The sequence below is a fragment of the Amblyomma mixtum genome, chromosome 9 (genome assembly GCF_055824585.1).
Source record: "Amblyomma mixtum isolate Tamu chromosome 9, ASM5582458v1, whole genome shotgun sequence".
Lineage (NCBI taxonomy): Eukaryota > Metazoa > Arthropoda > Arachnida > Ixodida > Ixodidae > Amblyomma > Amblyomma mixtum.
This window is the reverse complement of record NC_143020.1, coordinates 88590998-88617340: the sequence shown is the minus strand read 5'-3', so window position 1 is coordinate 88617340 and position 26343 is coordinate 88590998. Positions and strand designations below refer to the sequence as shown.

Sequence of the window (26343 nt, the reverse complement as noted above, 5' to 3'; positions counted from 1 at the left end):
GCGCATTAGGGTGTGTTGTAGCAAATTTACGTAATATCTGACTTAATTTGGAGAGGAATCAGGATCGTTACTTGGAGAGATAAAGCAGACTCCACAGAGTGCGGTTTGGAAAAATTATTTCGATGTATGAAACAAAAATAATTCTAGTAGATGACAGCTGTTGACTAGTAGCTATTAGACCCCTCCCATTCCCCTTGTGTTTCGTTACAGTCATTGCAGTAAATGTCGAAACCAGGGAAGACTACAAGCATTTTGTAGTCGCTAACATCTTTAGTCAAACAGGTTTCTGTTAGGATGAGTGGGGGCTACTCCAGATGATGACATTAGGTTGGATACGAAATCGAGTTGTGGAAGCTAGCTGCGAGTGTTAGTATTGATTACCGAGAGAGAACAGTTATTCCGGGGCGGAACGCCGGCACTGTTCTTATTTTGCTATGACGAGATGGTAGCTATGCGATTTATTTGACTGTTTCTAACTCTGTGCAGTGGTAATAACGCTTGGGGCCAATGAAAAAGATATTGAAAAGGGGGGAGGGGGAAGAAGGTACTGATATCTCTCTCGCGAACGCAACAAAAAATTTCCTAACAGTAATCATTGGCCGGAAAAAATATTCAAAGATGCTGATATCGTTATCATTCCACTTGCATTTATTAGACAAGATAAGCTTCTTCGTTTCATGTACTGGTAAGATTATTAGGCAACCTGTTCTGTCAGAATACGGGCATAGACAATGTGCGTGTTCTATTTTCTTTCTCTCTTCAGTTTTTATTAAAACGCTAATACTGTGATCGATAATCAGCTTTTCCGATTGAACACAACTTTCATAAGAGTCTGCGCTCAGTATACTGTAAAAATTAAGCTGTTTCATCGCGACCGGATTTCTGAAACTTCAAGGCGGGTTTCTAAGCTGCAAATGAGGTGGTTAGTTTATGCGGTGTCACATTTGAAGCCGTTAATTTCTGTTTGCAGAGGAATTGGGTTATCGCAATGAGTTTTGAGTTAAGTCATTACTTTCCTTAAATCAAGTATCTTTTTTATCTGCAAATAATGGTTCCTGTTTGAAATCTTCCATATGTGAGATTAGTTTGTCTTGACTTCCACTTCATTTCTGTAGATTCGTTAATTTTAGCACGGGGAGAAGTTCCAATATCTTCCGACAAAACAAAAGCAAAAACCTCGATCGAATTGCCGACACACATTCAGTTAAAATGGCATGGCAGATCTGAGGGCTTGACAGCTGGATCAAAGCGTGCATCAAATGTGAAAATGACAAAAGAAAACTACTTCAAGCTTTATAGCCAGTAAAGCGATCCAGCTTTCCAAAGATTTCTTCTCGAGATTTCTTTCCGTACAGAAATATCTGAATAACACTAATTGACAGCTCACAGCACTCGGCTTTTTATTTGCCGCCTCATTTTCTTTTTTCTGTTTCTTTAGCCGCAGATTAGTTGGCGGTATGCGCTACGCTTTTCAAGTATACTTCAATTTTCCTCTTCTTTTTCGAAGTACAAGCCATTTTCTGAAAGAAGAGTGATTTGAGCTCTTTTTCCTCAATACAGCCTTTCTCAACGCCGATTTAAGCTGACGTTGCACTTATTAGAATCTGATTTCTTTCCATTTCTTTACAACTACGTTTTCTCTTTCCTGAAGGCGTAATACGACGCGCCATCTCTTGTTCCTTTGAAAAACCAAGTTTCTCTGTATTCACTATCCAGTTTGCAATTTTCAGTTCCCATCTAAAGGCACCGGCACCATAACATGCCATGCTCATTGACATAATCATTCTAAGTAGCGGTATCCATCCACTTTGCAAGCCTTCTATTTCATTTCTTCCATCTCACTCACTCCTCTCTCTTCGCTCTAGGTCTCCCCATATTAGAACGATAACGTGTCATTTCTCTCTCTCAAACATCTACGCTAATCTACACATTCATTATCGATCACGAATCACTCCAACGTTTCATGAGCGAAAGTGCCCGAGCTTCTTCAGTTCAGCTTAAACCGAACTTGTTTTCAAATTCAGTGAAGACCCACCCGCCTTCTTTGAGTGGCTTCACAGTCTTCCTCGAAGAGTTCTGCGTATTGTGAAAGCAAAGCGTTTTAACTCCTTTTTTTTTTAACTGTTTTACCGAAGAAGAAGTATGAGGGTTTTTTTCTTGTTTCTGAGACAAGTTGTTTACCTAGTATTTATTTTCCTTCTCTCTCCTTTGAAAAGTCGTTTTAGCGCCATCTTTACTTCACTTAGCTGCTCAGCCAACCTTAGCCTAGCCTTCGGTTCTCAACAGTTCCAGCTTAAGTCCGCAGATGGCGCCGTGAGTGCTAGATTTACCCCTCTCATCGCAGAATTGGCGCTCCGGAAACAACATTCTTTCGTCCCTCTCTTTCTTCGCACACTCAACAATCCTCTCTTCTCCTCAGTCGCTCAACCGCGCTCCTCATCCACACCCTCCAACTCTCTCTCCCTTCTCTTCCCACCTCATCCATTCTGTCTGGCGCGCAAAGTTTCGCGCGCCTAGTGGAGTGTCGGCGGTTCTTTCTTCGCGGCTGCACGCACAACCCTCGTCGCTCCGTGCGTTCTCCGAGCTGCGTCCATCCGTCACACAGTGCGGCGTGCTTTTTGAGTTGCTCCGTGCGTTCTCCGAGCTGCGTCCATCCGTCACACAGTGCGGCGTGCTTTTTGAGTTGCGGACACGATCAGCTTCCCCGAACCGCGTTATCTGCAGCTTCTTACCGGCATCGTTCAGCTTCCCCTCGGAACAACCACGTGACTTTCTCTTTTCCTTCCGCGTTTTCCCAATGCCTGACCGTACGGGACGCATTTGTTTCGGCTAAGGCTGAAGCGTGCCCTTGGATCGAACCGTCGCCGGGGATTACCTTCCCCCGCAGTTGTTTCGAGACGACTCTAATTGGATCATGGGCATTCGCATATCCTCCATATACCGTGAGGTAAGTAAGCCTTTGCTTCTTTTTGTTTCTTTCTTCCGTGCGACGCAGTCTATCACGTGTTGTCGGCCTTGGGCGTGTTGTCAATGTTTCTTGATAGACGCGCTTGTCGTTTGTACCGGATGAGTGGCGCAGTCGACAGGATCACTCACTTCGGTTGTTCTGGGATGCCGGTCGGAATTTAGTATCGCTGTCTCCGTTTCGCCAGTGATGGTTTCGTGGACGGCGAGTGTTCTCCATGAATTCACCATGACTTTAGAAGGTTAGAAATCGATTACGAGTGACAAATTGAGTTTGCTCGGAGGTGCGGTTGTCACGGGATTCCTGACCGGAACATGGTACTCGCCGTTCAACCAAAGGTCAGCGATGTCTGTAGTATTTGCAGTCGGTCCCTTTTGCTTTCTTTTTTTATACTCAAGAATGCATTGCGGGAAAACCTGAAATAACGATTATCTTCTTTTGTCGGCGCGCGATTTCTAAGGGCAAGCATGAAGTCGATTCCGCAATTTGTCGAAGGCGTTTGCCGCTCGGTCCATTTCTGTTTGAAATCAATCATCAATAATTCATTAGTGTTCCTGAATAAAATTATTGCAAGCTTTGTTTTTAAAGTCGCATATACTCTATAAGTCCGACATCAATTGCTGCCTAATTTTGTTTCGCGTAACAATGTTTTTCCTACATTGCACAACGTTGATAGGTTTAAACTACACTGTGCCGCAGTGCACTGTGAATGGCACCACCTTTTTTTCCGGTTCACGTCCACAAAAGCGCGAGAGCTTTCCTTCCTGTTAACTGGACAGAATTTCGCACCGAGTGCCAAAACAGATGTTACATAGTATTCAAGCTTACAAGACTGCTCCTGTCGTCACATCAAATACAGGGAGACTCTAATCTTTTCCACCTTTAAAAAAAAGATGCTGGTGGTCATATGGAAGTTGACTTCACTGAGTGTGTGTGTGTTAAGCTCTGCGAGCAAAATGTAACGAGATTGCGGTCACGGTTATGCGACTAATAAGCGGAAGTCTTTTAATCAATCACTTTAAGTTGCATGTTAAAATGCCGTTCTAAATGAATGCCTTTATTCAACAAGAATCTAATTTACAGAACTTGCCGAGGTAGAATGGCTTTACGGATATTAATAAATCCATTCCCTTCTTTTCCTCAACTCATATTTTCTGCTACAGAATACATGCTTATGTCATATGCTTCTGCTGCTACTGCCACGAGAAGGTTTACGGACTAGTCAAGTTCCTGTTTTGCAACTTTTTTCCTTATATCCTTCATGAAATTGTATATTTTTGGGAATATATTCATTCATTTTTTTTTCAAAACTCAGCGCAGGCTGTGAAAAAAACAGAGAATTGATGCATGAATATCTGAAAATGCCTTCCATTATGGCAAGTTCGGTAAATTGCATTAGCCCCGTATAAGCACATTTTTCAAGACTGCGATTGCAACAAACAGCATAACGAAATAATTAAATGTCAGTGACAAATTTCCGCTGTTTAGTCACTTAACCACGACCGTTATCTCGTTATTTTGTGTCCGCCGAGCCTAGCAATTGTTCAGTGAAGAAATCATCGACGTGATTCATTTTTCTATTACACCGGATTTCTTCGCGCGTACATTGACAAGAGGAAGACCGTGCCTATGATGCAGTGTCGCTACACAAAAAAAAGCTATCTCGTGAAAGTGTAGTTGCAGAATTAACCACAAAATATTCCACCGCAGCATCTCAACATTTCTGGTTAGGTTATGCGTCACTTGTACGTCACCTTTTTTTTCTGTCAACATGAACTTTTTACGACAACGTTGCAACGGATGGTGCCAAAAATATGCGCTCTCGCTAGAGGTTACTGCTCCTAGGTAGTGCGGACGGGTCCTATTTTTACTGCAGTTTTAAAACCATCCAAGCCTTTGTAAACTGTCACCCACACGCTTCCTTTGTTAGAAAGCTGTCGGGATTCCCTTTTATTTATTTATATTCTGTCTCGTTTTCAAACTGTACTACAACGTACGAAGCAGCTGTCGTTGCTCGTAGCTAGAGGAAAGGAAGGCTCAGACGCGGAGCTCATTTTTATGCGCTCATCCTGACGCTTCACCCATGGCCTTTCCTCGGGATTTAGCTACAATGCATCACCGCCTCGCAGGCAGATCCGCCGCCTGCATCGCTGGTGTGTTGCCCGCTCTTCTTTTTTTTTATCCGAAACGTCCGACGAAAGAGATTACGGTGATGTTTGTCTCCGTCAAATAGCCGGAGAAAAGGAGTTCATGATTCTTTCATGGCGTTAGGTGGATGACGATGCTGCTTGCTCGTCGGGCAAAAAAAAAAAGACCAGGCCTGACACGTGACGCTGCTTGCACGGTATTCGCTCCGAGGGAACTGTAAATTATGCACGCTTGGGCTGTTTTCGAGGCTCGACGGAACGTGCTCTTGCAATGGGGTCAGAAGAAAAAACTGAAAGCCACGGCCTTTTGTGTCCCTTGTCCCCAGTGAACTAAGAAAGGTCGGCGGGCGCCAGCGCCGCGCATTTGCTGGTTATTCTGTAGCGGGAACACGCGCAAGAATAAGCAGGGTCAAGACAAGCGCTGTTCTACCGTGTGAATATTTCTCGTTGGCTCAAGAAAGTCTAGATACACCGCGGCTGCATGAAACGCTCGCTGTAAACAGCCACATATCAATAGTGAAAGAAAAAAAAACTCGTTGCGGAAAATAGTATGCATAAATAAAGAAGAAATGTCAGTCGGTTTGGGTAATTAGGCCAAATGCGGATATGTGCGCTAGCATGATGTGTTTTGGTACTCTTCCAGGCTAATGTGGTTTTTGGTGTAGTGTCCTTTCATGAAAAAGTGAAAGGAGGACATTGCAACACCTGCCATAGCAGCTGTCTTGTGCCATTGCACCTTGGCAGGTGTCCACTTTCTCAGGCCAACAGTGGCAAGTAAGCCACCCGGTTGGCAGGTGGGCAGGTGAGCAGTGGCACAAGGCAGGTGCTGCGGCAGGTGTTGCTATCGGTGAGACTTGAATTGCTTGGTTGGGGTTGCGACCCAGGTTGCTCTTCCCGAGCAGCCTCTCGCGATTAAATGGGCTGCCGCCTGCCGTTTCGGCCAAGGGTTCCTGATGACGGCGAGGTTTTCGCACAATGAGCCAAATAATGCTCACGAATTGTGCTCTAGAATTAAAAATACTTCGCGTTTACGAAGAGCCAAGTATTTTCTCTCTCGTCATGAACTTGGGACCTCTTCGTTTTCCGAGTTTTTTCTCTTAAGTATTACTCCTCAAGCTATCCGTGGTAGAGCTGTCATGTTGTACCAGTAAATTCGCTCTAAATCAAAACCTGTTAAATCTCTCTCCCATTTGCAAAACGCGGGCTCTAGGCGATCTATTACAAGCTCTACCAGTTTCGTTCAGGCCAGAATAAGGTCTCGCTGAGTACTACTTCCTTTGCAAAGTACCGCACGCTCCTTCAAAAAGTATTATACGATATCCTACATCGCACTATCTGAGACGTAGGACGCTCCGCTGTAAGGGTGAAAAATAACTAAGACCCCTGGAATCCACAAATATTGACTTTGAAATGGTTATGATGTATGAGGGGGACATTCCCCAGCTCACTGTCGGGAGTTCGGGGCAAGTGTGCGCTGTCACTCTTCGCGCTTCGTGCACTAATCAATGCCGGATTGGTAGAAGCAAATAATGGGCACTGTCAAGGCGCAGTATACGCGCCAATGCTATTTACATTCAGTGGGAGATATGCATTTCTTAATGAATGCATGCATATATAAGCGGCTTTACTTATGTCTGATGTCTGTAAGTGAAGTATTACCCATTTTGCCAATAGCACACCGCAACCACAATGTATACGAAATGCTGACCGCGACACCCTAGGCTACGGGGAGGTATGCAATGGGCACTCCATTGCGTTCACAGTGTGTTCCTACATTCTGGTGGTCAAGAATGTCATAAGAACACCATTTGACGTTCTCTTCAGGTTATTAGCGCAATCCGCACGGTCCAGTTGCACTCACGGTTTAGTTAGCGTTGCAAGCTCTCTTGAGATGGCCTCGCTGACTTGGCTACAAAGGAATGTATAGCTTCCCTGACTTGTGACTTGGAGGCAGTGTTTGCTTAAACACACAGTCACATAGTTTGCCTTAGCCTCGAGCCCGTCGGTCCGACTGGCTCCTTAAATTCAATGGGCACTATTCTTTTCACCGACAGTACAGTGGCAATAAATATAAAGGCTATCACTTCAGGGCAAACGAACGTACTCTTAAGGAGTGTTCAAACTCAATTCATATTTGCAAACAGAACATACAAAATATGTAAGAACAGCTGTCTCCTTCGTCCCTGCATCCTTCGCAGTTACTTTTTTTTCTGGGAATCAGGAATTATCATTTCACAAAACATTTCTTGGTTTTAGTCGGCCGGGACGAGAGCGATCGCTTTCACATTGACGCTGAGTCTATGCACAAGTAACGCCAGGAGTAAATTAAAGATATGCCTGTTTCCTGTTATGCTATCACTTCCCCCTAATATTACATGAACGAAATTTCTCTCGCTTTTATTTATTTGTGTAGGTATCTTGGCGTTCCTCTCACATGAATCAAACGCTGTTTGTCCTTACTGAAAACATAGCAATGTACACAGCATGCTGAGGTATTTACATCGAAACTTCTCCGCAAATATTTCTTCGCTGAAACTTCTACTTTGTAATATACCTTTACGCCCGAGACTCATGTAAGCAACACGAATATGGTGCCCTGCACACCAGTACTTTGCAGCATCTCTATAACTCATGAAAAATTACTCCGCTAGCTTAATCCTTTCAAATTATACCAATGCCGCAAATGCTACAACACTTACAGCAATCCTTTTCATTCGTCTTTTGAAATCTCGCCGCCACGTCAACCGATTAACCTTGTTTCAAAAATATAGTACCGTGTACTCTGTACGGTGATTTCATATCCCTGGTACACTGCAATTTCCCTCGCATCGATCATAGCTGCAAAGCTGACATCGTAAAATTCAATATCACAGCCTTTTTTTCACCCCTGCCTTCATCGGTCATGCATCGAGTGGAAGCGCCTTTTCCTAATATCGCAGCCATTGACGACAGCGTTTTCGCGATGCAGCAACAAACATTATACAATAAAAAGAAAGTTCGATTTGGTTTGTAACAACATTCATTGTATTCTGTTCATCCTCGTGTATAGCCCACTCATATTTGGCTCTTAGGAGACAATGAATAGATAAATAAAGTGCGGTTCCAGCCTTAAGTTGCCCTGAGGTGCGACCACGTATAATCTTATAGATGTACTCTCCTTATAAGTTTGAGGCTTTCAGTGCCACAACTGCGCGCCAATATATTAACCCACCCCCCGAACCCTATACGAACTTCAAACACCTCGGTAGTTTGCGCAACTGAATCAATAAAATCTATTCCATTTACCTATGGCAGAACTTCCAATTTGAGCACGTTCCTTGCACGAAGGTGGCACTTAAGCACGAATGACGAAAGCCAGCTGTCATTCGGAAGTGACGGCAAAAAAATGTTCTGCAGACAGTTGCAGAACTTTTTTTTTCGCTTTTTAGGTTTATCGGAACGCAGGCTACTACAGTCAGGTATAGATCGCAGAACCTCGTACTCTCAGCAGGAAAATGCCATTGCTGAAGAGGCGTCGAGGCATACTTTCGTAATGACCTACGTACCGTTAAACACATGCAATCGCGTTTAGCGACGCTAGGTTAGCGTAAGAGGCACAGAAACTGCACACGTGCCGCATATTTTCGGTCCGACTGGCGGCGCTGAAGTGCTGCGCATTATCGTGCATTATAGTGAAGCAGGCTTAGAAACTAGAGGTGAATAACTCATGTCCCGAACGGCATTATCCGCACTGTAATGAGTTTGGATGAACCGATGCAGTACTTTTATTTAGTTGGCAAGACTGCGCACGTGGGGCTCTCGCGGCGTTATTCATAGATATTGTTTAGTTATTTGGTACGGTCATTGAAGATGGATAAAGTAAGGGCACAAAATCTTACCGGCGTAGAGAAACCGCTAAAACAGCTTTCTGGCAAGACGTGGACCAGGCTAAAGGGCACCGTTTGGCTGATGTTGGAAATTACTGCCAACCTCCGCCCCTTAAAGAAAAAAGAATACTGCGGCTAGACATATTAACTATTCAAGAAGAAAGAAAGCCGCCGCGGTGGCTTAGTGGTTATGGTGCTCGGCTGCTGACCCGAAAGACGCGGGTTCGATCCCGGCCGCGGCGGCTAGAATTTCTTTGGAGGAGAATTCTAGAGGCCCGTGTACTGTGCGATGTCAGTGCACGTTAAAGAACCCCTGGTGGTCGAAATTTCCGGAGCCCTCCACTACGGCGTCTCTCATAGCCTTAGTCGCTTTGGGACGTTCAACCCCATAAAAACAAAACAAAACCAATTCAAGAAGAAACACAGCCGCACAAATTCAGCCATGTAAGCTTCATAATGGCAACGTTGACGCGTGTCGCTGAATCTTGGGCATCTCGAAGAGCGAAGCAATTGACAGGACGAGATAAAGTCGGCCGGAACGGTGGACAAGGTGTAAGAAAATTAAGCTGTGGCCACCGCATTTCGTAAACCGCTCTCGCTGAGAGGCGGCGAGAACCGGCAGCAAAGGCAAGCATACCAAGCATGGCCAGCTGTTCTTTCCGCGCATGCCCTGGTGTTACTATTCTTGTCGTCTGTCCGCTGCAGCATTTTGCGAAATTCAATTGCCACGTGCTCTCCTATTCCCTCTCTTATTGCTTCTGCCTGTACTACTCAAAGCGTGGCATAATATATTAACAAAAGAAGACGTGACACAAAATAAGACATTGCAAACAGCATAGAATAAGAAACCGCTACGAACTCCAATGTTGCGTGCGCTTTGAAAATATCTAACAGTTTCTCTAAAGCACTTCATGCATGCCCGTTTTCTCAAAGAAAAAGCTATCTTTCTCTCTCTCTCTCTCTTTCACACACACCCACACACACTAAGGCCCGTAAAGCACGGATAGCGTCAGGGAAGACGTTTGCAGACAAGCTATCACTTCAGCCACAGCGGCCTTGCTTTAGCAAAAAAAAAAAAAAAACGTGCGGATGTAATTACTGGCTGCACAGATTCACAGTTTTCACACAAGCTGGAGCAAGTTGTAATTCGCTGGAGATTGTTTCTAAACGACTACGCGCTGAAACGAACAATGATGATGTGAGGGGTTTAGTGCCGGCATTGTTGCTAGGGAAGCATCTGCACCGTAGCAAGGGATGTCGAAACTTTCCTTCACCGGATATGTTAGGACGGATATGTTAGGATATGTTAGGGCATGCCGCTTCATTCGAAGCCTCAATTGCGTGTGACCCTCCAGATGGTAATTTCTACCATGTTTAACTTTGCATTGGTTTGTAATTTAAGCAGGAATTGCTTTAAGAGCTTGTTAAGGTAGCTGACGTAGCTTTCTACCGGCATACAGGCTTGCATATCTACTCCCTGACTGCTGTCTGCATTTGTTTTCTTTTCGGGCTCAAAATGCCAAATGAAGGTAACTTTCATGGTCTAGTACTTTCAGGCTCTCATTAGGCATCAGTCTGCGACCTCACCTCTAATATTTTTAAAGCGCTTCGATGGGCAACACCTCTTTCAAGGTACAGACAGCTCGTGCCAATAGAAATATTTAGTTTAAACGCTTTACTGTGCCTGATGGTTTAAGGAATTCATAAAGATGACTTGTAAACTGCGAAGGAAGTCATTTATTGCACTTTTCTGCCCAAATTTAGAAACAATGTCTTCTGCTATGTTTAATTTCACCTAATTAGCTTCAGTAAAGTATTTTCTTTACTCGAGTAAATATCGAAGGTTTTATTCTGCGTCTTCTAGGAGAGAAGGGGGTCAAAAGAAAAGAAATCAGTTATAAATAAGCTCGGAAAAGTACTCTGAACACCATACTCATAGTAGTAGCGATACATGAAACTTTCCATTTTATTAGTACTAAACGGAACTGTTAGCAGACTTCCCTCTTTTCATGGGGTAGATAAAAAGAGAGTCCAGGAGAAAGTGTTCTTTCTACAGCTTCCTCCATTGCTCCTAGAATCTCCAGCTGCCCCGCTTGATATCCAGCACAGCTAAGAGGGAAAAAAAGGACACAATGCGGCCGCATCAGACCTCATGGGGATACAGGAGTAAAGTTTGTTCTCAATCCCTAGAGTCCGAAACACCAACACGACAAATAAACGCGAAGTAAAGCAACAGGCGACTGGCATGACTGAGTAAGCGACACTTCCGGATAGAGAAAGGGAGACGGCCGACACCATACTCCCATATGCGCTCGTCTTCCTCATACGATGCATTCGCCGGACATGCAGACACTCAAGCCTTTCCGTGTCCTCGCGATGGCCTGGACGGAACCAGAGGGAAGAGCGATAGTTGTGGCCGGCTGCATACACAAACGCCTGCATGTGAGTGTCTGTGTGTGCGCGCGAGGAGAGAAAGGGAGAGGGGGGAGTGTCTATACGTGGTCTGAAGGGTTCCCCAGGGCGCTGTGGTCGTTTCGCGGGGAGACAGCGCGAGCCGTAATTCGTTTACTGCTAGGCGGCCCGTCGTCCCAGTTCCGTCCCCGGCCTCATCGTTTTCCTCGATCCTCGCCTGGACGCTCGCTAGATGGGGTGGGCATGTATATATGGCGTTAGCGGCTGCAGGCGGACACGTGTGTGTGTGTGCACAGCTGCGGTAGGAATCAGAACTACACAATAACCCCACGTGTCCAGATAGTGCGGACGTCTCAGACCGTCTATCAGTCTGCGAGGCCGCTTAGGTTCATTGGTCTCTCGTAGAGTAGTGCATTACCAACCAACCACAGATGCAAAGAAGATACTTTATTTATACTCGGACTTACTCTTTTGTTTCATCATTACTCCCTATACTTAAGTTCCTTTGGTGGCTGCACACATTGTTCTTACGATCAGTCAAATGAAATACATGAAAACGTCGTTACGGCTGCCCGTCAAACTAATATTTATTCTTTATTTACTCACCTTTCTCCTCCAATAAATATGCCGAGTTCGCCAACTGACAAGTTTAGTCAGGAAGGCATCATACCTATCGGTGAGGTAATTAACGAGTCAGTTGCCCACCGTAATCAGCCGCCATTAACCACAACGCCGCCACCCTAGTTTATATTTTCCACTGCGACAGAAGACAGGTCCGCGAAGTGGTGGTGAAATCCGCCTGGCGGGCCATATCGTTGGTTCTTTATTGGTGAGGGTAATGGTGAAGGTCATGGTAGCTTCTACCACATGGCAGAGCGCAGTGTAAGAGACTAAACACGAAATTTCCGGACAGGAGAAACACAACGGAATGTTCCCGGCTCTGAAAGTTTGCTTACACTTAGGCACTTGTAGCTCTACGACTACGACCAATGCTTCTCTTACCCGCCACTAACGTTGATCTTGTCAGCTTTTCAAGGTACCTCAGCTTACGCTACTTTGCTGATGTGCGCCATAAATTGATCGAGCATTGACTATGACACGCTGAAGTGCGCATTTTAGGTACTCATCTTCTGTCGGGGTTTGACTCTTAACGCCGCTGCCAGTCATATGAAGCTTCCCTTCCGGGACACTCCGTGAACGTCTCGACAAGGAAGTTGCACCCAGCACTTCGTGCAACAGAGTGAAGTTGTCCTCAAATGTAACGTCTTGGCCAAAAGTGCAGTAGTCTGGCTCCCGTAAAGACCAAAACGTTTAGAAAGGTATAGACAGAAGTTCTCCTTTTTTTAGAGAGCTTTCCAGCTTACAAGGTTACATAAGTGATCCGCTACACGACTAAGAAACATATCGCGTTGTTTGGCTCTTTTCGGCAAAGACGGCACCAACAAATATCGTTCGACATTGAATGGACGTAGTCCTGACCTGACGAGGGGCATTGCAGCAACTCGATGACGATGCTTTGCAACTACGTCATGTCTTACAGCGTATTCTCGGCGTCCAATAAGATGCCACCAATGTCCCTGATGCCCTTTCTCGCGAAGCTATCGGTGCGTCACGTCTCCTTACAGACACTCACCGCCAGGGTGCCTAGAGAGTGAGTGTTTAAGACTTAAAGGCAACAACTCAAAATAAAAAGCGTCGTCTCCTTCATTTGTTATTCACTTTCTGGTACTTCTGTGAAGTCGTTGTCGCTATTACTTATTGCTTACACCTCGTGTCCTCGCATAATTGCTGTATTCCTTGTATTTGTTTTCCCGCACAATGGATTGCGTTTGGATTCTTCAGATTTTTCATGGTGCTTTCGTTATGTGACGAAGATATATTCTCTTTCTATTACGATTGCAAGTTATTTATTAGTCTACTTCTTAGGTTTAAAATACGAGCTGCAAGTCTCGAACCTCTTAACAGCTCGCCTTCAAGAGTGCGTAGAACCTTTACAGGCTCTCTAGGGCTTTTTTCTCGCGCCTCGAAGAATCTTGCTGTGTTTGAATAAACTCATGTGATTTGATTTAGACGAGAAAATTCCAAGCAATTTGCATGCACATTGAAGAGCTCCAGAGTAAAAAAGGCTTAGAGCCTATTATTCAGCTAAGAAAAGAGCAGGTTGTCCGGCACTTCGAGGACATTGCCTTCTTCAATATCCACGTGTCGACGTTCTAGGGCTTAAATCGCGCCTTTCATGAATCTTTATTTTCTACGTAAATTTTGGGGGTTGCATATAACTTGAAAGAATTTCAGAAAAGGTGAAGCGTGGAAGACAGAGGCAGGCGATTTAAAAAAAGCTTTACTTTGAAGTTTGTCCTTATGCAGATAAGAAGAGGTGAAGCTAATTCTAAAGGTCAGCCTTCAGTCTTTAATTTGACCACGAATAAAACGATAGAAAAGTGCAGTGAACAACTTCACATGTCGTAATGTATGCCGTAGTTTTCAAAAGTGGAAACGGCGTATTTGCATAACGTTTGAGTTCTAACCAGACGAGCCAGTGGCTAGTTGTGTGGGCTTACATAGCGTGCGAAGAAGCGGCGCTCACTCAAGTCTTCAGGTCCACTCGCAACTCTAGAGACCTTTGGCTTTTCTTTGATATCGCCATACGTGAAAACACTGAACTCTGGGCATCTCTTTTTCGTGCAAGCTGTTACTGACGGCAATGCCTTATCTGCAAGACTGGGAGTAAAACAAAGCGTATGAGTGGGCGAGCAGACCTGTTTTTTCATTCGAGCATTAAGCGCGTGAATTCCGAGAAGTTGCTACCCGGGAGCGATGCTCAACGGGGCGTGGATTACTCTTGTCATGCGGACGGCTCCCTCTGTCTGCCTGTCGTTGGGCGGAAACAAGTTCTCCTCGACTCTTGAGCGAAGCTTTGTTCTGCTCGGAGGCGTCGTTCTTTGCGTGCTTACTATCCTTGGCAGTAAAGGCGGCTGTTCACAGAGTAAGATTCCCTGCTTCGCCGGCAAGCAGAAGCTTTTTCGGAAGATGGGTGCCTTGGAAAAGAGAATAAGAACGAACTCCGACACATTTTGAATTGTTCACTTTTTCATTGGGGAAGCAGCGAGAGGAAAAGCTGTGCCGCCATTCTCCTCCTCTACGATTGCACTCACTTCAAGCCACACTTTGGATGGCCCCAGTTGTACTAAACAAAGACATGGTGTGCATCCTCGAAAGTATATTCTTATAAATCAACAAGCAGACTCGGAATTTGTTTTTTCCGTGCCACAACGTCCCCAAACTGAGAAAATGCACCCTTTAACACATGTCGCTAAAAAAATCAAGATTTTTCATGCTTTCCCACCGTGAAGGAGTCACACAGATAGCTTTATCTTTTTGCTCCGTTCGATTCAATTCATTTCTTTTTTTTTTCAGAAAACAGACGCCCATGAAGTTGCAAGGGATAAAAACTGTCATGAGCAGGTTGATTTGGCCGAAGATTTTATGTGGTAGCGTCCCCGCAGGTGCGCTTCGCGAATGAATATGCATGCGTAGAATATTCGGTGCATATGTATGCGTATGCGTACAGAATTCGTGCTGACAGCGCTACGTACATATAATCTCTGCATTCATGTCCGCAAATTTTATCTTATGTTCCTTTTGACAGCCTAATACATACAAAATATTGCCTTTCCCCAGTTTTGCTTTCCAGGGAGCAAATCGAAGTGAGTTCAGCAATACACATTTAAAAAACTGGAGGTAAAGGAAACAGCGTAGTTTTACGTATTAGTGGCCGACAAGAGCAGAATTCGTGCCCTTTGTCAAACGTTTAGAGCCGAGTGGGTTTGCTTTTGAGACACATCATGCGGATTGCAATGCATCCTTATTGATCAAAATCACTTGAAGACAAGAAAACTTTTGTTGCTGCTCCCTCCAACGAGTAGAACTTACATGAATGCTGCAGCAACCGCACTACATGGCGTAAAGGGAAACCCCCTGGGATGTAAACTTTTCACAACGGCTGTACATACATGCTGTGTCAGGCACTACCCCACCGGCTCTAGTGAGCCACAAATGCTGGTATTTTACAACAGAGGGAGGGTAGGAGGGGAGAGAGGCACAAAAGGACAGCTTCTGTGACTGATACCTAATCATTCGATAGCACTAACATTTCTAACTAACCTCAACAGCGAGGTCTGGAGCTACGTGACAGCCCATCCGAAGTCGCATGTTTACCTTATGCGTTGTTAGCCCAACTTCCTAATGCTCAGCGTCGCAGAAAGCCTACTTCCGTCGCATTCCTTGGCACGTGGGCAACAGAAACACACTCCCACCACAAAGATAAACAAAAAAATTGTCCCTTCCGGCATTGCATGCACCTTGTAAGTTTCCACGGGAACATAATTTTTGCCGCGCCGAGCATTCTGGCTAGAGATGACCTTGGGGCTTTGGAGTTTGTTTACCTTCACGCTTGGCGCCGCAAGTTTGCTTATTCTATCGTTGCGGCCATACGTTCTGCCCGGACGGCTCACGGCTGGAAACAGAAAGTGCTAATTCTATTTTGCGCGCTAAATTTAGGCTTCGCCAGATATGGGGCGCAACGTTCAGCAGATTCTTGACCGAAAAAAAAAAACTGCCGACACTTTCCGCCTACCTTTGGTTGCGAAGAGCCCTCATTGTGAGCGTGTGGAAGGTTTTGGTCACTTGACCATAAAAGTCGCGTATTAATACGGTCACTGCATCGTGAGCCGCCGATGGCTCATGTCATTTATTCATGTTCTGCGGCCACGAATACTGGATCACATGATGAAGCTATGGGACAGATTTTATTGTCAGGCCTAAGAAGGACAACCTCACTATAAAATCTGTCGTACAGCTTTATGGTCTGAGCTGCTGTTCAGTGTCCGACTTCATAAGTAAGTGATGTGACTCACCGGCGACCCACGACGCAGTGAACATGTTAAAGAGTGCCCACTCATCAGCCCACTCCCGAGCCGCCCAAACTGAAACAAAGCTTCTCAAAATTACCTACAGAGGGAACAGAGGCGCTGTGGTCGTTTATAGACCATGAGAAAGCGTAGAAATGCTGGCAAGTTGGAACTTCATGCTTTGCTTGGCTATAGTGTTTGTCAGAAAAAAATGGGTTCAATCGTAACAGTCGTATCATGCCAGTCGTAACAGTCAGTCGTATCATGCCACATCTGCTCAAAAGTTGAGGCTAACACTAAATATTCACACACGTTAAATTAATAAGTAACACAAAATACGCACTAATAAAAGTATTTAACCAGCCCACAGGTAAAAGCCTACCAGCGCAGCGATTATTTCGCAGCAGAATCCACATTTTCGGGTCAACACTAGGCAAGCAAAATGCGAATTATAACATTTCCCGGTATTCTAGCAGTGGATTAAGTGCTCTTTGAGAAACTTGCGCGGACAGTGGCGAATTTTTTCCCCTCTAGTGATTTTTGAGAATCTGGATGTGCCCTTAAACCTACAGCAAGAGCCTCATTGGTGAGGTCTGGGTATGTCAGAGGGTTCCAAAGCCAGTCCGGGCACATTCTCGAGAGTACCTGCTATGACTGGCCTATAGCTAACATTCCTAATCACTAACAGGTAAAGGAAACAATTTTCGGTTACCACACAATCACTGAGGTTGTTGACCCTGCGGGAAGCTTCATATTAACATTGTGTGGCTTCACATTGTGGGGCCTTCATTAGTAGGCTGTAGTTCTCTTGCGTCGTGAACCAACTATTTCAAAACAAATCCTTCTTCATGTAAACAGACCGCTAAAAATAACTCTGAGATAAATGACCGCCATCAAGAGGCTATAACAGGAAGAGCCCGGAACTTACAGTAAACCATCAGAAAACGGTAAAGCTCAAGTTATTCAATAAAGTCACTAAAATACCATTTCGCATTCCGGTCCAAGGAATGCAATTATGTTCCTGTACAATTAGTATATGGGTAAAATTTGACCAGGACTGCAATTAACAGCGACACACAGGCGATGACAAGATAAGCCACCGAGACTGAGCCACGACTCCTTACAAGCGCCACTAGAGGGTACATTGTCGTTGCATTAGCCACAATGTCACGGATAGCAGATACAATATCACTGGCATTGAAATACCAATGCGTAAGACTGCGTTTCCCTCTGCAGTACTTTAGGACCCTTCAAAGGGTACACGCCCTGTGACACTGTCTAACCAAACCAGACCATCTAAATTGTCATTTATAGCTCTATGGCATTACTACTTTGTAAAGCAGACTTTACCCTTTCCCTGTATCCAAACCGTATGATGACAGACCGCTGCGAATGTCGTTCATGGTGCACGTGTTAAGCAGCATGATTTGAGGTTCTAGTAATCTTTGTCAATTGAACGGGGCACTATGTGCTTTAAATTGGTAACTTTAAAGGCAGCCTCTTCGGTGAAAAGCAACGTCGCTACCACCTTTGTCGTAACGTCATCTTCGTAGTCCCAACCATCATCACGTGATCATGTGATTGCGTCACTAGGTGGAGCTAGGAGCAGGTTCACTCATCATCATTTACTTTTCCTAAAATGTTGTTTGCGCGGCATTACGCTGCTGGAGGTATGAAAATGAGGAGGTAGATGCCGGCCATATAAAATAAAGACCTGCATTTCATGGTATAAATAAGATAGCTGCAATTAAAGAAGAACTAGTTGGAAGTTTGTGCTCTGTCCTGTCCCCACCTCTCTTTCGTTTTCTTCTTTAATTCCTTTGCACAATTTTATTCCTTTATGAACATACTCACCCAGGTGAATGTGCTTAAAGAAAGCTGAGTTCTGTGACCACGCTCTAATAAAAGAGAGTATATGTTACAGGAGTTATTGTCTGAAATAGTATACAAACACTTGCTTAGATTTAGAGCGTATTCGTTCAGAGACAGTGCGTTCTACTTAGCAAAGGCAGTGGCAGTTGTTATAGGATGCCCAATTGAGATGGTCGTTTGATTTAAATATGCACTGGACACTCATGCGGATAAACAGACGTGTCGTTGACCTCAACGAAGACAATTTTAGACTCGTCAGAACTTTAGAGGAATTCGCATGTGTACGATGCAGCCATCTTTGCGTCTTTTATTCCTCCGTGAGAGGCAGAAAAGAGTGGGAGCTGCTCAAAACCTTAAAACCTGAGTTCACGCTCTCTGCGCCCTCATCGCGAAAGTGAAGACAATTGCCAGGTCTCGCCGTTTGGGTCTGCCCATTCTCTCGTTCTCTGTTGTGCTGACGGTCTCAAGGAATGTCCTTCAGGAAATGGAAAGCAGACCATGCGCTAAAGATACCTGATTCTGCGCAGAGAAAAGGAAAGAATGCCGGAAGTTGCTCCCTGGAGTCCATGAACATTGTATCCTGCGAACTTCAAGAATGCTGTGAATTGTGCCTTATTTTCTGCGGTTGTTTCGGGTAGCCTGTGTGCGGCCTCTCCCACCGGACACTAGCTTGTATAGCAAAAGAAAGACGCTAGCGCCTGTGTAAGCTTTGCGAAGCTAGACAGAAGCCAAAAAATGACTCTTCGAGTAACGCAGTCCGCACTATTTTCGGAAGTTTGGTCTAATAAAACTGAGCCCCTAGAACTCAGCTCAGTTGTTGTACGTGCTGTCAAAGGCGTCAAAAAGCAAAGCTGTGAACGACTGCACTGAATTCAGAAAGGTGAGCTATCACCTTATGCTTCGGGCATATTGTAATTCATTAAACCCTCCGCCATGCCTTTCCTCTTTCTTTGTTTTCCATGCCTCGATCCCTTAGTTACCTATAGTTATCAAAGTATGTCGTTCGCGGCTGATCAGAATCTAAGAGTTGCGATTTTTTTACGTACAAGACAATAATGACAACGATAATAAGAGAGAGATGAACAGTGAGTGGACAAGTCTCCAGAGTAGAAAAGTTGTTCGCCGAACACAGGTTAAGTAATTGATCGTTACGCATACAAGTTCGGGACGCACGACATTTGTCATGTGGTCAACAGTGCTAATAGTGTCAGCATTCTTTCGCAAAGATCTTCGCCCCAGAAATGCTTTTAAGCCATAGAGTGTCCTTTCGCTGCAAGAAATGAAGCAGATACTGCAAACAAAACTTTCCTTCTTTTAATAACGTCTAAGGAACAGATGGTCTTTAAGGCCCTGTTGGCTAGCCCTTCTATAAGGCCTACTAGTTGTCGTCACAACTAGAAAATCTAGGTGGCAATAATTTAGATTCGTGCCGGCACCTCTGACAGGACTACGTGGTTCACGCGGTAACAGTTCTTTTTTTAAGTAAACTGATTACAACTACAATGGCACAGTCCTTTTTTGTAGACACTAAATTCGATTAAGCAAGGTGGTCATACCGGAAACGCGTTTTGCTTATGTAGCTTCAAAATGCAGTTACAGATATTTTATCCATGCCAGTACTATCGGGGACAAAAGTGGTATGCTCCAAGTGGCCGGAGCCGGAGCAACGGAAAACTGCGTTGCAGCGCCATCTACAGGCGGCATCTGGGATCGAGACAGCCAATGCGTGACCTTTATTATCAGCAGGCATGTCGCTTGGCTCGTTTCAATGTTTCGTGCTTTAGCTTGTCAAAATGCCGCAGTTTTCCGTTGCTCCGGCTCTCGCCGCGTGGAGTATACCACTTTTGTCCCCGATAGTACCCACATAATCCAAGCATTGATAAGCACCTTTACCGATACCTATCAGAGCTTATTCTTTACTGTGGCATCAACTATGTGTCCGTCCTACGTAAGCCTTTTCAAAGCGAGTTAACCCTTGACATCTGACACTCAGCAGTGCTGTGCTAGTGTCATTTATGTTCTCCAGTTCTGAGAGCCACATCCGCATTCCAGTTCACGCGTCGTTAAGTTTGCCTTCAGGGAATCGAAGGAGCACCGGGTTTCTAGGACACTAGGGCACTAGGTTAGGAGGACAGCCAAGAGCCGCTGCTTCTGAACAGTGTGAAAAATCTACTGTACGCAGTTTGTTTTCTACTCCTCTTTTAAACATGTCGAAGATTAAAGTCACACTGAAGACGAACGTTTCTTTGCCAGCAGTCGCTGTAGTCTTCACGTCAGCTATCTATAAATATTTGTGCAGGCTCGCAGCCATTGTTTGTTGAACGTTGATGCGAGCGCTGAAAATCAGCGGCGTCCAGTTTATTTTGCACTAGCTTTTGAGTAGTCTAGAAAGATGGAGTGGAGCGCCAGCAACAGAAATGAGCAAACGCATTGGTTGAAGGACTATACAATATGCAACAGTTCAAGACATGAGCGTTTTTCACCAAGAAAGAGTTTCTGAACACTATTTTTTTATATATTGTAAGATTTCACTATAACAATCTATATATCCGCGGTTCTTTCGACGGCAGGCTTGCATTTTTTTTATAATAAAGGTGTTGGTATCGTCAAAAAGTTTCATTTGTTTTCTATGGGAGTCTTAAGTGCTCGAAGGGAACGATGAAAAAACCTTAAAAGAAAGATTTTTCCACGCATCAGAAGAATGGGCCATTACCTTCAATATTTCCATAAAAGTAGCTTACAATATTCCAATATTCAAAATTTTTGTCCAAAAATGGTCGACATGGCACGGAAACTTACGAGTAAAAAAATCTGGCAGGCACCTATCATTATGCGATGAGGGAGTATTAGGTTTTCTTATTTTTAATTGCTTCTGCTCTACTTCTTATTTCTCTTCATATTTTCCTACATTCCTCCCATGTATGTCCTTACTCCGCTATGCTGAGAAAACTGCTGAGCAACTTTGCTGTGCTCTTTGCTTTGCTGAGTGATTCGTAGTCATATCTATTTTTGCGGATTCATGCTTAGTCATTTTCATTTTTTCTTATTCATTAGCGCTCATCATTATACGTTGTCAACTTTACAGCAATTTTTTGTGTTCTTCCCATGGCAGCCATCTTCTGGCCTCTCCCTGCTCGCTCCTACAAGTGGAGGGGAAGATATTTCACTCTCTCTCCATCTTGCCACCTGCCAACTGTGACAGGTTTTTGCAGGTGGTTCTTGACACCTGCTAGGCGGCAGGTGGGGGACAGTTTAAATCGTTAGCATATAGGCCCTATGGTGGACAGTTTTTCGAGCCCTATCTCCCCACCGTCCTTCAACCTATCTGCTGCTACCCCATCCTCACCAGTTGCTTTCCCCCTTTGCATTGCTGCTCATGCACTCTTTGCTATCTCTTTCATTACGGACGGGAGGCCTTGTTCCTCCAGACTGCTGCCTCTGGCATTATCCTCCTGATGATTTCGACTAAACCACAGATCTACGCGGAATTCCTTGGCTACTTTACCTATTCGTCCAGATTGGTAATAGCATTGACCACCTTGATTCTTAGTGCCTATATCTGGTTTTTGCCTTAGCCTTGTTTCCTCTCCGCAGCTTTGAGGCTACTTGCGTTTTTTATAGCATACCCGATTCTCTTCATTTATACTTACTCATGTCGGTTACACTGCACTCATTGATTCCCTTTAACACTTTTGCCTGTTCTATGTATAGGGCTGACGCTAGTCATGCCCTGTCGTTTCTTTATCATATATTTTGTCATTTAGAGAGTTTGTCAGCATGTTGCCTACCTATTGTACCACGCATTTCTACTGCGCATTCCGTATTGATATTTTAGATATTGACATTCATGGCTTGAATACTAAGGCCGTCTTCCTCGGCTAACGCGGAATATAGATTAGGGAGAGAGATCCTGAGTTCCTCCACTTTTCATCTTGCCGCTGGCCGGCTGCCAAACTTGCTTCATACTATAGTAGTGTACAACTCAAGAAAGAAGTGGCAGCTGCCGCTCAAAGGTGACCCTCCAGCCAGTGGCGCGACCGATTCTGATGACCTAGCGGTTAATCCTATTAAGGCGTGGTTGAACCTCTTTTGATATGTCACCCCCTGCGATGACACGCTAGCAGGTCCAAGAGGTCCTTCGTACCCCCTTCAAGACTAGCCTAATTCATGACCTTACCATTCTATGATCGCTACATCTCCACTTGCCGAGCCCCTCCACATTTTCTACTATGCCAGGATGCGCGCCCAGTAGGAAGTGTATTTCATTTTTAGTCCCGACATTTGGATTCTTCCAAGTCTTCTTTCGGTTCTCTCATTTGCAGAAGAAGGTATTCATGATGTGCAAACTGCTTTGTTCAGTCAATTCTACACTTCCATGGGCCCTTCCTAGAGCCTATGCTATAATCTCCCGTTGCCTGTTCTCCTGCCTGCCTCTTGCTTACAATGCCATTAGAAGTTTCTGATTAGTGTAGTGTACTGTGTTTTTACTTTACTCATTGCCGATTCCATCTCTTCATAGAACAATTCGAGTAACTCGCCGCCCTGACTGGATGCAGGTGCATAAGCCAGTACAACCTTGAGCTTGTACGTCTTTGTGAAAAGTTTAGAGCCCAGGGGGTTTGCTTCTAAGCCTTGTAGTGGGACTCCTGAAGCATTCGTGGCAGCCCTACCCATTGGAGGAGCCAGGGCCAGAAATCATCTTACCTTCAGGAAATTTGTAGCGCGGGCGATCATTACGAACCACAAAGTGTGGCTCAGAAGCAAACCCCCTGGGCTCCAAACTTTCGACAAAGGCTGTACCTCTCATTTATCTTGAGCAGCTGCGATAACTGCCAGCTTTCTTTAATGCTGTAAAATGTGTGTTGTCAGCTATATTCTTGCTAATCTGGAATCACACACCTAGCTCTCACCGGTCCGCTTAACAACGATTTCATAGTGCGAACCCACTCTCTAACACTGTGCTTCCTTCCTGACCTCGCTAAGCACAATGATATCTCCTTTAATATCCGCTTGTTTCCCAAACATCACAGCTAGGCTAGCCTCACTGGATAAGGCTTATAGAGTTACGCTTTTCCAGACGCACTTTCAGACCTTTGCCAATGCAAAGGTGCTTAGCATCCTCCGCTGCGCCACAGATACGACACTCGACACTCGATTTCATCGACACTCGTTTCTTTGTTTGTTTTTTTAGAGTGACAACTGTACCAATGGCATTTGGCGAAAATACCAGCGTTGTCTGTGTGAAGACTCGGTGACTCCGCCCTCCAGAAGCACCACCCATCTGTCACCTCTCCACTCGCACCCACCTTTACCCTCCAGAGGTGTAATTCACCACCCAACTCTACCCTCCTGAAGCGCCACCCACCACCAGCTTTAATCCTTCACAAGGCCTCCACCCACTGAAAGGCCACACTGTAGTAGTAGAGGAAAAAATCCACGGGGAAATCGAAACCGGGCCCTGTCGGCATTTATAGCCCATACAAGACTAGGTATATGTTGCATATGGGGAAAAAGTAACACACTTCCACCCCCCCCCCCCCTTCCTCCTCCAAGTTCCGGCCCATGCCATCCTTGGTGGTGGCGCCACCTGACAAAACGCTTCTGGTGTCGTCCTGTATTACTGCGAGTGATACATGGGAACGTGGTCGAACGGTGAGGGCGAAATCTGTGCGAGAACCCTCTTAAGCTACATACGGCGTCAAGACTAAGAATCGAGGCCCTCGTTAGCTATTGCCCAGACAAGAGAACGAAAAAGAGGGGCTCGTTATAACATACATGACGGAAAAGGGAGTCTTTTTCAACTAATTCATTATGCCGAAGGGCATATTTGCACAATTAAAAAAAATTAAATTCAAGGACGCAGTAGAAAACCAGCTGCCCTCCACAAGCACCACTCAAGAACCACCTCCCCACCCCAACCATTAGCTAGGGGGCTAGAGAAGGATATTTTAACCCCTAGCTAAAGTTATTTTAATTAAAAATCTTCTGACCCGAAAGATTATATCGTAAGGGTCCGAAAAAAAATTTCTTGACACAGTTCCCATTACAGATCTGAGGAGGATAAATATTATGAACGGAGTAGCGCTTAAACACTTGACGCAGTTTACTTTTTCCGTGTGCAAACTCGTTGAAAACTCAGCGCTCTAAATAAGTTTCACTAACGCAGCATCTCAGCGATTACGTCAACAGAAGCACGTCAGCTGCTACTGTTCTGGGAACGTCCTGTTTACGAAAGCACGTCTGCACGAACCAACAAGTGTTCGATGCTATGACATCATACGCATGTCTAGAGGCCACCGTTGCCTCCAGAGCAAATTTATGGATGAGGAAATTGCAACACACTCGGGCCGTGCTTATCTAAGCACTCGATTCTGTTTACGTGGCCGCATTTGCCACCACCCGGTTGTGAGGCACTTACTCTCGTTTTACTCTTTTTTACTAAGTTAGCTCCCTTTCCTTGTCACTCCCTTGGATTTTCACTCTACACTTTTCCTTGATCCTTTTTTTTTAATAGGCTTGTTCAGTTAGAAGAGTGCTTTTGTCGGCATGGCATTGTCAACGGTGTTGTACAGTCAGGCACAAAAGTCTCTGGACCGCGTGATCTCCAAGTGACTTAGCTTGGCTTATTGGGGTTTAACGTCACAAAGCGACTCAGGCTATGAGGGACGCCGTAGTGAAGGGCTCCGGAAATTTCGACCACCTGTAGTTCTTTAACGTGCCCTGACATCGCACAGTACATGGACCTCTGGAATTTCGCCTCCATTTAAATTCAATCGCCGTGGCCGGAATCGAACCCGCGTCTTTCGGGCCAGCAGCCAAACGCCGTAACCACTGAGCCACCGCGGCGAGGTGGCTCAGTGAAGTTGATAGCAGTATTATTAGTCACCATCTTGTGCACACTTGTGGAGGGGAAAGATGAGGATTTGGACGTTCACCTTCTTAAGTGCGGTCTCCAAACAGTGGCTAATAACAGAGCTATTGGTATCGTCTGCAGATCACGCGGTCCAGAGACTTTTGTCCCCGACTGTACATCAGAATACAGCTATGACGGGCTAACTAGTAGGCTGGTTAACAAATATTGAATAGCTAACTTCTTAACGACTACCGTTAGGCTCCTTGATTATTGAGAAGCGTGTAGCCAACCGTAAGTAATATCCATACCAATTCTTAAAATTTCTAAAAGGCGGTTACCGTCGGCGCTGTGGTACATCAAGTTTTGGCTACAGTGTTACGGTGCATAGTTGCTAGGTGAAGACGACGTTGTTTTGGGACGTTCGGCAGTGGACGACGACGAGGACGTGGCAGTTTGTGCTGGAGTGATTTAGCTCGGTGTGCCTTCTGACTGTGGCCTGTCCCGTCTGCCGCTGGGCTAACCCCCCGTAATAATATTGCTAGAAAATTCACGCATTTTCGAGAAGCCTGAAGGCAAAGCAACCTCCCCAATGCACGTAGCTTCCCAAAATAGCCAAAATTTGTTGGGCAACAGAGCCGAGGGCAACCGCGTTTTCGAAATTCTAAAAACTGATATTGATATTATTTGCGATGGGCTGGACGCCTTTCAATATTTCAGGAGCCTAGCAGTAATAGGTACACAGCTAACTATTCTATATTATTAACCAGCCTGCTAGCTAGCACGTCTTAGCTCTATTATGATGTACTACACTGCTCACAATGCTATGCCGCAGCTCAAAAGGCCTTTTTTAAAAAAATTATGGAAAGTCTTAGATGAAACACCCTGTATACAACGAAAGCTATTAAAGACATGCTAGAGAACTTAGTGCATGCTTGTGAAGAAAAATGGCAAATTTATAAATAATAGCGTTAAGTTTGACAGATTGTTTGCAGAATCAACATCATCAGCCTGACTACGCCCACTGCAGGGCAAAGGCCTCTCCCATGCCTCTTCAATTAGCCCTGTACTTCGCCAGTTGCGGCCACCATATTCCCGCAAATTTCTTAATCTCATCCACCCACGTAACTTTCTGCCGTTCCCTGCTACGCTTGCCTTCTCTTGGTATCCACTCCGTTACCCTTAAGGACCAGCGGTTATCTTACCTTCGCATTGCATGCCCTGCCCAAGCCCACTTATTTCTCTTGATTTCGACTAGGGTGTCATTAACCCGCGTTTGTTCTTTCACCCACTCCGCCCGCTTCCGATCTTTTAACGTTAC

The 26343-nt window shown here is 45.0% G+C and overlaps 1 protein-coding gene across 2 annotated transcripts in view; it reads left to right on the top strand.

The window, feature by feature from the left end:
* The first annotated feature begins 2650 nt into the window (after window positions 1-2650).
* LOC149330050 (5'-3' exonuclease PLD3-like) overlaps window positions 2651-26343 on the top strand; it is a 115953-nt gene continuing 92260 nt past the window's right edge. The window contains exon 1 of one of the 2 annotated variants that reach the window (XM_089560768.1): window positions 2651-2947. In XM_089560768.1, the coding sequence (XP_089416894.1) occupies window positions 2915-2947 (33 nt within the window). In that variant the 5' untranslated portion in view covers window positions 2651-2914. Of the gene's footprint in view, window positions 2948-3264; window positions 3304-26343 lie in introns of those variants that run through there. The other variant, XM_089560770.1, reaches the window with a different exon arrangement.